Genomic DNA, 10,193 nt, shown 5'->3' on the forward strand with positions numbered 1-10,193 from the left:
TAAGGGTAACTTTTAATTTTTATAATATTGATTATATTTTAATGTGTAACTTCTAAATAAATACGGAGTACATGTTTTGAAAGCTAATTTGATTAATATAATATATTATAATTTCTTTATTTTTAAGGGTTAAATTTTTATTATAAAAATAGTAACTTTTGTAATATAAAAGGGTAACTTTAAATATTTTTAGGATGACTTTAAATATTTAAGGTAATTTTAAATATTTAAGCCTTAATTAAATATTTTAGGGTAACTTTAAATATTTTTAAGTAACTTTAAAATTTAAACCTTAATTAAGAATTCGTGGAAACTAATCAAGCCACATTCGTTGACCACATTCCTTGTTCCTCGATGCTTGAACCACATACGTTGACCACTACCTTCCGCACACCCAAACTTGCTGCCAGCCTTAACCCCACACTACGTCTAACAAAAATAAATAAATAAATAAATGATGGAATATGATTTGTTACAGAAAACAAAAAAAAAAAAAAAAAAAGTTCCCTTTAATTGTTTTCTTTGCCTTTCCTCTACTATTCAAGTAAACAATTACTCGGTATTTACGGAATGAGAGAGCTCGGTAAAAACAAGACAAACACCAGAGACTAGACCAAACAATGGTGATGCTCCCATAATATTAAATATTGTACTTCAAAATTGCTTACCAATAAGTCAATAACTAAGGGTAAAGAAAGCAGAGAAATCTGAGTTTTGCTAACACATACAGCGAAAATTTTATGAATCGAAATTAAACGTATATTAAGAAGCAGAAGATTGCAAAACAATGACAATCCATGTACACTTACCTGCTAAGTTATCAAGCTACCAAAAAGCCCTCGAAAAATTCACAGTGAGGGGAATTTTCTCAAAAAAAAAAAAAAGTTTCTTTTTCAATTTTTCCCTCTCTACCCCTCCATTTTGTTCATCATGTGGGGAGAAAGGGACATATCATGCCCGACGTACACTAATCCAGACTCTATACATCCCAGCCATCCTTTCTCTGGTTAAACTTAGACTTTCTGTTAGACAAACTTCCATACCACTCTGAAAACATTGAGAGGCAGTCACTCCTTTTCTGGTAATGCACATCAGTGTTTCGACTAATGGCAGCACCGGAAAACTTAGAAGTATCAATTGCCCAAGCGGGCTTGACATATTCAACAGTTGCAGATGAGCTCGCATTAGCATACAAGTAATTCAACAGAACATCTTCGCAATTAAAAAATTTATCCACCACTCGCCTTCCTGCCTTGGCGGCTTCACTCCAATACCTACCAAAAGCAAGCTGGGTGTCCATGAAAGCTGCTCCTGTTAAAATCATGTTATATCCTTTCTGCTTTCTAGCATACTTCTCGGCCCGATATTTAAGAGGGTTCCCATCAGCAAGCCGTGGATAGAATCCTACAATCCGATCTGGATGCTCTCGCCATACTTTAAAACCACGCTCTATGTCATTACAAGTCATCATGATGTCATCATCAAGCTCGAGAATAGCACGAGTCTTGATCAAAGGATCAATATTAAACCGATTGTTGAGTGAGTTCAATTTTTCTACCCTAATTCTGACAGGTACAGCAGAATCAAATTCACTTGGTTCAGGAGCTTTACCTTTGTTCCAGACCACAACAATTTCCCTTACTGAAGAACACCTTGAGTAGTGTTTTACGTACATCTTCAAATTCCAGAGCCGAGCCTCATATGTCATTGTCAACATAGTGAATTGTGAATAATGACCATTTAATAGGTAAGGCTCCTCTGCACCGTTTCCACCATAAATGTATGTGACCCCATTGCACATCAACACCACCCCTGTTATAAAAGCTAGGAGAAGAACCAGTTTTCCAGTGAAGGTGTTGGGTCTTATCCAGACCCGTAGAAATGTATGTACTCTATTCAAGCGAAAAGAAAATTGTCTAAATTTGGAAGACAAAGTGTTTGGTCTTTCCCAGCCTGACAAAGCATCACTTCTCTTCCTCAAGTTATTTGGGCACCAATTCAGAGGGACGAAGCACTTTACTGCTCCCATAAGCACACCTAACAGCAAAACAAGTGCAGCAACAGCCAAAACAGATGTACAGCCAACAATAAACCGATCAACTGAGTCACCTGAAGGCACACGGTCCCCATCCATAACTGCAATCCACTCCCCAGAACCAAGCTGCTGTGCATCAAGGTGGTGGTGTCGAACCCCATTCCAGGCATTGCGGCCCTTTTTGGACTCCTTAAAGCCTGAAGGTACTTCAACCTCTTTGTAGTCATCCTCAGTAAGTATTTCCACCTTAAAAGTACGAATTCGCTTCCCATATGTTTCTCCACAATCTTGGCCAACACGATAGAGAAAACCATCATATACAAAAGGTCTACCTCCATTTCGAGCTCCAGAGCTCTTTTCTTGGTTGTGGATAGGGTTTTTCTTGTGGGGCTTCCATGGCCCGAGAGGTGAATTACTATACCATATTTCGAGCCGCCCATTCTTTACAGCACCGAAACCACTATGATCTGAACCAAAAATCCAATACTTGGAACCATGTTTGATAAGAAAGGAATCAACAAGTGGTTTCTTCAGAAGGACTTTCTCCAAATTCCACTGCAGAGGGAAGCTAATAGCTCGGTAAAGTCGAAGTTCTCCATTCTCACTACTCTCCGGCATCATGTATATCTGAGAAACAAAGATACAGTGTGTTAAAGAGTTATACTATTGCCAAAAGAACTATATTTGAATTGCTATTATATCTTTCCTAGGTAAGTTCTTATTTAAATACTATGTATATAGAATCTCCTTATAACTACCATCAAAGTAACAAGAAATAAAATCAGAAACACGAGCATAATTATATATCTAAAATCAGATGGCTCACTTTCTCTATACAAGCAATATGCTCATATGCTAGTTAAGTACAGCTCACCAAGACAGTGGTTCCCAAAAAAATTACACCAACATTTTCGAAAATACCATTCTTAACAACATACGATACGACTATGTTCAAACTCAAAAGAAAACATTAGTTAGATAGCTAGGATTAAGATAACCAATGAGAAGCAATAAAGCAGAAATTTCAAATTAAAGATGACTGTTGTCCAGGCAATCTAGTAAAATATACTTCGTATATTAAATGAATTAAACCAAACACAAAAAGAAACAGAAAGCTTTCTAATAGATTATGCAACTGAAACAGAAAGAAGTTGAAAGGAACCAGTTGAAAATAGTTAAACACGATTTGGATAGTAGAATATGAAACGTTCTACAAATTAAAAAAATAAATAAAATAAAATAAACAAAAAAATGCTCCAGGAATAAGATCAGAACTAGGGTGGGAACATGGTACCGAGGTGAATAAAGTTGCTAGGAAAGTGAGGTTTAACAATGTTAGTATCGATATTATGTGAGACAAGTAGGTGTTTTTACCAATCTTTTTACTTGGAAGACAAGTATTAATCATGTTGTATCAATTTTATTGTTCATTTCCTCAATGTAGTAGGATCTAACAACCCTAGCCCCCTCACCGATCCAAAGTCGGATCTTGATCCCAACAACCTTGAATTAGATTAATGTACATGAGCTATTATCCTTCCTATCAGTAGAGTCATTACTTCTACTCTAAATTACTTCTCAAATTCACTACCAACATAACGTTCCTTCATATATACACCATATGGGAGGGGGAGGTGAGGGTGTAATGGAAATGAAGATAAAGAAAGATCTAAGAGCTACTCTAAAAGTAAAATGAGATACAGAGTACCAGCTAACAAATTAAATAAATGGGATGAAAAGAAAACACTTACTTGACCATTGTGATCAAAAACATATGGATAAGAAAGATGCCAATTTTCATCCAATGCTGTACCCAACTGTTCCCATGTCACTCCCTTATCAGTGCTTCTTGAAACACCAATGTCTCCTTGCATTGTTACTGAATTTTTGGTTTCATAGAACATGTATAACACATCTTCCTGCATTTAAAATTTAAAAGATGTTAGAAATGTCATTCAAGCTCTTTCATCAAAATGCTTGTGCATATGCGGATAGGAACTTGCAACATATTAATGATATCATTGGGAGTAAATAATATAACAAAACACATAGTTATTCAAATGAATCAAATCGTAGGAAAAGAAAAGCCAGCCTCAGAAATTAGACATTGAAGATTTATATCGAAATAAATTTTAAAAGATAAGCTGCTTTCATTACTTACATTACTTATGTTACACACAGCAAATACAATTCACAATTCCATTAATAACAACTGCCTCATCTCTTCTATAACTCACACAGGAGCAAGATCAAGAGCGAGAGAAAGAGGCAGCATCTTTGAAAAAAATGAAATCACGGTTATAGGAAACGGTAAATGACTAAATGGTAGAAAGTCTGAGGGGACTCAAGGGTTTAAAGCTATTCTAGCCAGAAATTCAAAGAAACTTCCAGACAAAGAAAGATGAAATCAGATTCAGGTATAACTGTCAAAGTTAGATAGTAAGAAAACTGGAGCCCTTTATAGGCCCGTATATTTCCATCTAATTGATAGAAAAACTTTTATTGTCACTGACAAGCAACTGTGTACATAGTCTTTTCTTTAAGGTCTAGCCTCCTCTTTTAGTAAAATGATGGAAGAATATGCATTCATGCATCATATTTACCGTATACTACCAGAACCTCAATATCATACATAATAGCCACATTTTGGACACATATAATGGATTTCATCATTCAATGTTGTATGCACATCACTTTAGAATTCACAGGCTCATGTGTTTAGGGTAACTGATACTCTATAAATTTATATCAGGACTGTAAGGTGCTAAGCATAAATCTTAGAGGGAAGAGGGGGGCACTTTAAGTAGTACTAGAAGCATTACAATTTAGTTACTTTAGTTATTAGTGGTTTGAAGAACAAGATAGCTAGTTACTTAGAGGAAAAACTCTGTAAATAGGGGAAATTAGTGAGCATTAGGATACATCGATAAATATGAGGCCATGAGGGTTTTCTTTAGCTTTGAAATTGTCAGGTGAGAGAAAATCAAACCCCTTGAAAGCATGAATATCCTTTACTTTCTGTTATTTTGGTTTATTAATCAAACTGCCATCTTCTTCCCTTATATGCCAATAAATTGTGCTCTAGCTATTTAGTCTCATAGCTGAAATGATCACCAGTTTTTTCTTTTTTTGGTTAATCAACGTGATAATTACTTATATTTCGGTACCATATATAGATGACAGTCATTATCAGATAACTTATCAGCTTTAAAACATCATAAAATTAATCAGGTGTCTTACTAATTTTCAATAAAGGCTTGAACAGTTGAAACCCCCCCCCCCCACCCCGGGAACAATTCCCCAAAGAGAGAGAGAGAGAGAAAGTAAATGGCTTGCTTACAGCTTACTATGGCAAATATTTATGTGCGAGTCAGAATATGTTGTACATATTAATAACAAATGAGAATCACCAGTTACTCATCTTCTCATGATTTTTCAGGCCTTCCCACAGAGCAACTGTTGTGGTTACCATTCCCAACAATTCATTCTCAAGTATAAGATTAATCCTCAAAGCATCTAAATCAAATTAGAAAAAGGCATTTATCAGGTTTATAACTATGTGGTATCTACTTCATCATTACAAGCTTAAGATTGAAAGTACAAATATTCAGAACAGATTATCTCATTTAATCCAGCAGGCAATCATCAACCAATGAGGCTAGAAAAATAAAGATGAGGGGTGGCAAACCATAAAAAGCTCGACAAATTGACAAGGATTGGATAGTTGTGAAAGAAGTTTTCTGACACAATGCAAAAGTACAAAACAAGAGCTCAGCCACTTTTCAAAAGCAATTCGGGCTTCTAGCATGATTCTATATGCACTTCCAATATCCATAAAATAGACACTGTAAAATGAATTGAGCAATATATATATATCCTTTGTTCCATCATTAAGTTGACTTTATTTAAACTCCACAACTACAAGCGCAAATTATACACTAAACCAACCCATAGCCTAAACTTTCTCAGTTTTACAAAAAAAATGCTGATTGCTGATCAATAACCTTAACCTTAACCTTAACCAGACGTTAAAAGGTCTCCACGCACCTCAATCTAGATAAGAGTTTACTAAAAGTATGATTTAATATCAAAACAAAGTATCGTAGAATCATATCAATCAAAAAACATCAATGTCGATAGAAATTAATCACATGCAAAGTCGCCAAAGGTGTGAAAGGCTAAAATAAGGGCATAGCTCACAAGAGCCAAAACCATCAGTCCATCACTGACAACATAACAAATGTACAACAAAATATCATTCTTTGCGAATAAGAGTTTACCAACAAAAGTCTCTAATACCCAAATGAAAGGAAAAAATAAAAACTTTGAACGACACATCGAAATCACCTTGAACAATAATCAAATTAAAAAATGCATGGTGTAGCTTTGTAAAACACAAAGATTTTGTATAACGGTCAAGAGCACTCTACTTTAAGTTTCAATCAAAATAAAATGACAAAATATAAAATAAGCGGATGCGTAAGGTGTTGAGCTGCACGCACACCACAACTCCACATTAATATGATATTGTTCGCTTTGGACCTAGCCTACACGGATTTTTTTTTGGGCTCATGCCCATAAGACCTCATACTAATGGAGTGTGCTCATACTTATAAGCATATAAGGATGTCAACCTCACAATATGGATGATTGCGAGTCCCGTGGGTGATGGCAGCGGTGCAAGATGATTTCGCTTGTGGGGAGCCTAGGAGGCCATGAGTTATGTAGTTATTGGCTTGAGGGGACGATTGTTGGGGTAGATAATCCAAGTCCCACGTGAAAGAATAAGGAAAAGAAGACATCCTTATAACTGTAAGCACACTCCATTAGAGTATGAGACCTTTAGGGAAGGAGTCCAAAAACAAATCTGTACGAGCTAGGCTCTAAGCGAACAATATCATACTAATGTGGAGTTGTGGTGTGCGTACAGCCCAACAAGATAGATAATTCGGGACCAACATAAGGTGACCCTAAAATGATCAAAAACACAATATAAAATAAGAGTCACCTATATTTTAATGATATAGTTGTTCGCTTCACAAAAAAATTTACCTTGTAAAAATCAATCCTAGTGTATAAAGGTAACCTATTATCCTTTATAACACTAACCCCTTAAAAATCAACACAAATCAAAAATTAACTTAAATCAAGTTAAAGTTACCCCAAATGTGGTAAAAAGTAACTCTAAAATGGGCATTGTAGATATAGTGCACCCAAAATTTTTGAAAAAAATATACAATGGTGTACTTTTTAGGCTTCTTAGGCCATGTTTGGTCATTAGTGACTAGTTAGTAAGAGTTAGTTGCATTCGCTGGTTTGACTAGGTAGTTGTATTAAATATTTTGACTAGCTAGTGCCTAGTTATATAATTATATTAGCTATTTGTACAAAAGTGCTTAGTAAGTTTAAATGATAACTTGTAGGTTATAGCTATATTGTAACTTGAGCATGTGCAATGAAAAATAAGCACTAGAATAGGGCAATAAATTAAGATGGTAAGGATGTAAATTTCATAACTTTAGAACAAAGTTGTCATTTTGATAAAATTTCACAACCAACCAGCCTAAAATTTTCCTGTTTCCACCTTTCTAGAAATCAGAGGGTTGGGCACAGCTCACTCATTGAATTAACTCTTTACCAAACATTCAAAATAGTGAATTTATGGAGTGAGCCCTTTAAATAGGTCAATTCAGCTCACCTTTGGTCATAACACTCTTTACTAAATAAGGCCTTAATCTTATTCAATACATTTACTAAAGGATTTCAACTAACTAAAATTCAATTTATTTGTTCATTACTTCATTACATCCAAGAAGCACCATTTCAACAATACACTATCTTGCGGACTCCACCTTTACCCCTCTCCTGGCCTCTTCACCTCTACCACACCTATTCCAATCAATGGAGTAACCATCTTGAAAAGTAATGATTATATATTGGGGGAATTTAAAAATAAAGTCTCAGAGCATAAGAGCAGTGAACAGTGGATCACAAATCATATAGAAAGGTGATTAAAGAGGTATAATCTTGCCCATGGATCTGCTCCAACAAATAGTTCACGTGCTGAATCTAACTTTACAGTTTACACATTATGATTTGGTGAAACGACAAATTATTGTAATTAAGTCAAAGCAAAATCTATTAGAGCTATAAATTTTTTCAAAGGAAACGGCTTTAAGAATATAAGAACAGACCCAAAAACAAAATTCCGAAAATATCAGGATTCTTAATGCTACTGCTTACTTGGATATAGAGAAAAGGATCCGCAACAAAGTTACTGGGATAGCCAGACTCAGAAGCTGATGCGCAGGTAATCACTGGATTGGCCAGAGGCCAAGCTGCACTCTCATTCTTCCACACATTTTTCTGAACACAGAAGGCCAACAATCAATATGCATCCAAGAAAAATAAAAATAAAAATAAAAATATTACAAGAATACTAACATCTTCAATAGGTTGGAGAGAGAAAGGGGAGGCGCCATAGAAAACACCAATAGACCAAGAACCCTCATTGTCTACTTGGCAGCCAAGGGAGGGCACTAGATAAGGAGTTCGGACAAAAGGGCTGAACACAAGCCAGGCATAGAGTGATGCAATTGCACCAAAGAGCAAGAAAGCACTAACGAAGAACACGAATGCTGGTGAGAAAACCCAGTTTTGTTGTTTCTGTTCAAATTTCATTTCTCAAGTATCAACCTCCTTCCTCAAATTTCTCAAAACCCCACTTCTTTTCAGGAAGAAACACATGTGCTACGCTTTACTAGTCTGCAATTAAAAAGCGCATTCGAGATCATTCACATTAAAATATTCAACCCCCCACTTCACAAAATATGAATCATGCAACCTTTAAATGTCACAGCTACATCATAAAGAGTATCATGAGCAAAAGACGAACATCGGGGAAGAATTAGACAATCAGCTAAACTCTAGTGTATTAGGTGAACAACCCAATCACCCATTTTGTCACTAAAACCAATCATATTCTCATAGAACAATATTCAAATCAAATAGGTAAAAAAAAAAAAACTACACAAATTGTTAATACCATAAAATGGCAATCAAATCACTTCCCACAAAACTTGAAACTTACAAAACATAATCGAAAGCTCAATTCGATACAATGACATAAAAACACAAGCTGATAAACTACATCACCCCAATTTTTCAATCTCAGAAAAAATGAGCAAATACTATCAAAAAACACTGTAATAAAGCAGAAACCTAACAGAGCTAACAAATCAAGAACTAAAACAGATTCAATCTACAAAAACACAATCAATTCCAAAAAATAACCTAGAATTGAACTTCCACCGAAAAATGCCAACAAAATCAGTAACACAAAATCAAAAACAACAAATCGATCTGCATAAAAAGAAATCAAAAGAATAAGGACGAGAAAACGAGAAAAATACCTGAAAAAGTTAGTTAGAAGACGAAAAAGGCATAAAAATGGCGGCTGAAGAGAAGAGAAGAAGGAAGAAAAGTGGAGGAGTGGTGGAATACAGCGTTAAAGAGTAGGAGTCTGAATTATAAGTTATTTGTCCAAAAGACAAACTCAGGAAATTTACGAGTAGCATCATTACGCCGGCGCGTTCGGAATGGACTAATATTATCAAATACAACATTGAAATCTTGAATTTTGAAAATTGAATATTATAATATACACATTTGTTGAAAATTGGAAAATTATTGAGGTTAAGAAAATTAAACAATAGGGAAGTTTTGGAGTGGAAGCAATAAGGGGGTTGGAAAGGGAGAGGATTGGAATTATGCGAATGAAAGAATTAGTTTGTGGCTGTTATGGAGTATTTTTGGTGATTAAAACGAATTTGTTAGTGAATTAGAGAGGATCTTGAGAATTAAGGTTTGTAAGATTCCATTTTATATTTCTTAGGGTTTGTTTGTTTCATTTTTTTTTAACTTAATTAAAAAAAAATAATTCAGAAAGTTTCATAAATAAAATAATTTCAGAAATATAGTCAAATAAGTTCACTTTATATGATTTTAGACAAAATAAGTTCAGAAAATTCAATGAAATAAATTCAAACAAAATAAAATAAGTTTGAATACGTTTGATAAAATAAAATAAGTTCAAGTAAATTGTGATATAATGAAATAAGTTCATTTAAGTTCAAACACAATAAAATAAGTTCATATA

General features: G+C 34.7%; 1 protein-coding gene across 1 annotated transcript; it reads right to left on the bottom strand.

Annotated features, from left to right (window-relative positions):
• Positions 1-609: 609 nt before the first annotated feature.
• On the bottom strand, positions 610-9,944 carry LOC110729910 (glycosyltransferase family protein 64 protein C5-like). Its single transcript, XM_021909702.1, has 5 exons — positions 9,448-9,944; positions 8,480-8,800; positions 8,279-8,401; positions 3,787-3,954; positions 610-2,662 (listed from the first exon to the last, which is right to left on the bottom strand). The coding sequence occupies exons 2-5, from the start codon at positions 8,714-8,716 to the stop codon at positions 980-982; spliced, it is 2,211 nt and encodes a 736-aa protein (XP_021765394.1). The 5' UTR covers positions 8,717-8,800; positions 9,448-9,944; the 3' UTR covers positions 610-979.
• Between the last annotated feature and the right edge of the window lie 249 nt (positions 9,945-10,193).

The sequence above is a fragment of the Chenopodium quinoa genome, unplaced genomic scaffold (genome assembly GCF_001683475.1).
Source record: "Chenopodium quinoa cultivar QQ74 unplaced genomic scaffold, ASM168347v1, whole genome shotgun sequence".
Taxonomy (NCBI): Eukaryota; Viridiplantae; Streptophyta; class Magnoliopsida; order Caryophyllales; family Amaranthaceae; genus Chenopodium; species Chenopodium quinoa.

What these genes read in the sequence shown, in the direction of transcription:
- LOC110729910 (XM_021909702.1), bottom strand. Translation starts at nt 8,716, where the DNA reads ATGAAATTTGAACAGAAACAACAAAACTGGGTTTTCTCACCAGCATTC. An exon ending in ATCCTTTTCTCTATATCCAA is followed by an intron (nt 3,955 to 8,278) that starts GTAAGCAGTAGC and finishes TTTTAAATGCAG; the next exon opens with GAAGATGTGTTATACATGTT. An exon ending in TTTTTGATCACAATGGTCAA is followed by an intron (nt 2,663 to 3,786) that starts GTAAGTGTTTTC and finishes TTTGTTTCTCAG; the next exon opens with ATATACATGATGCCGGAGAG.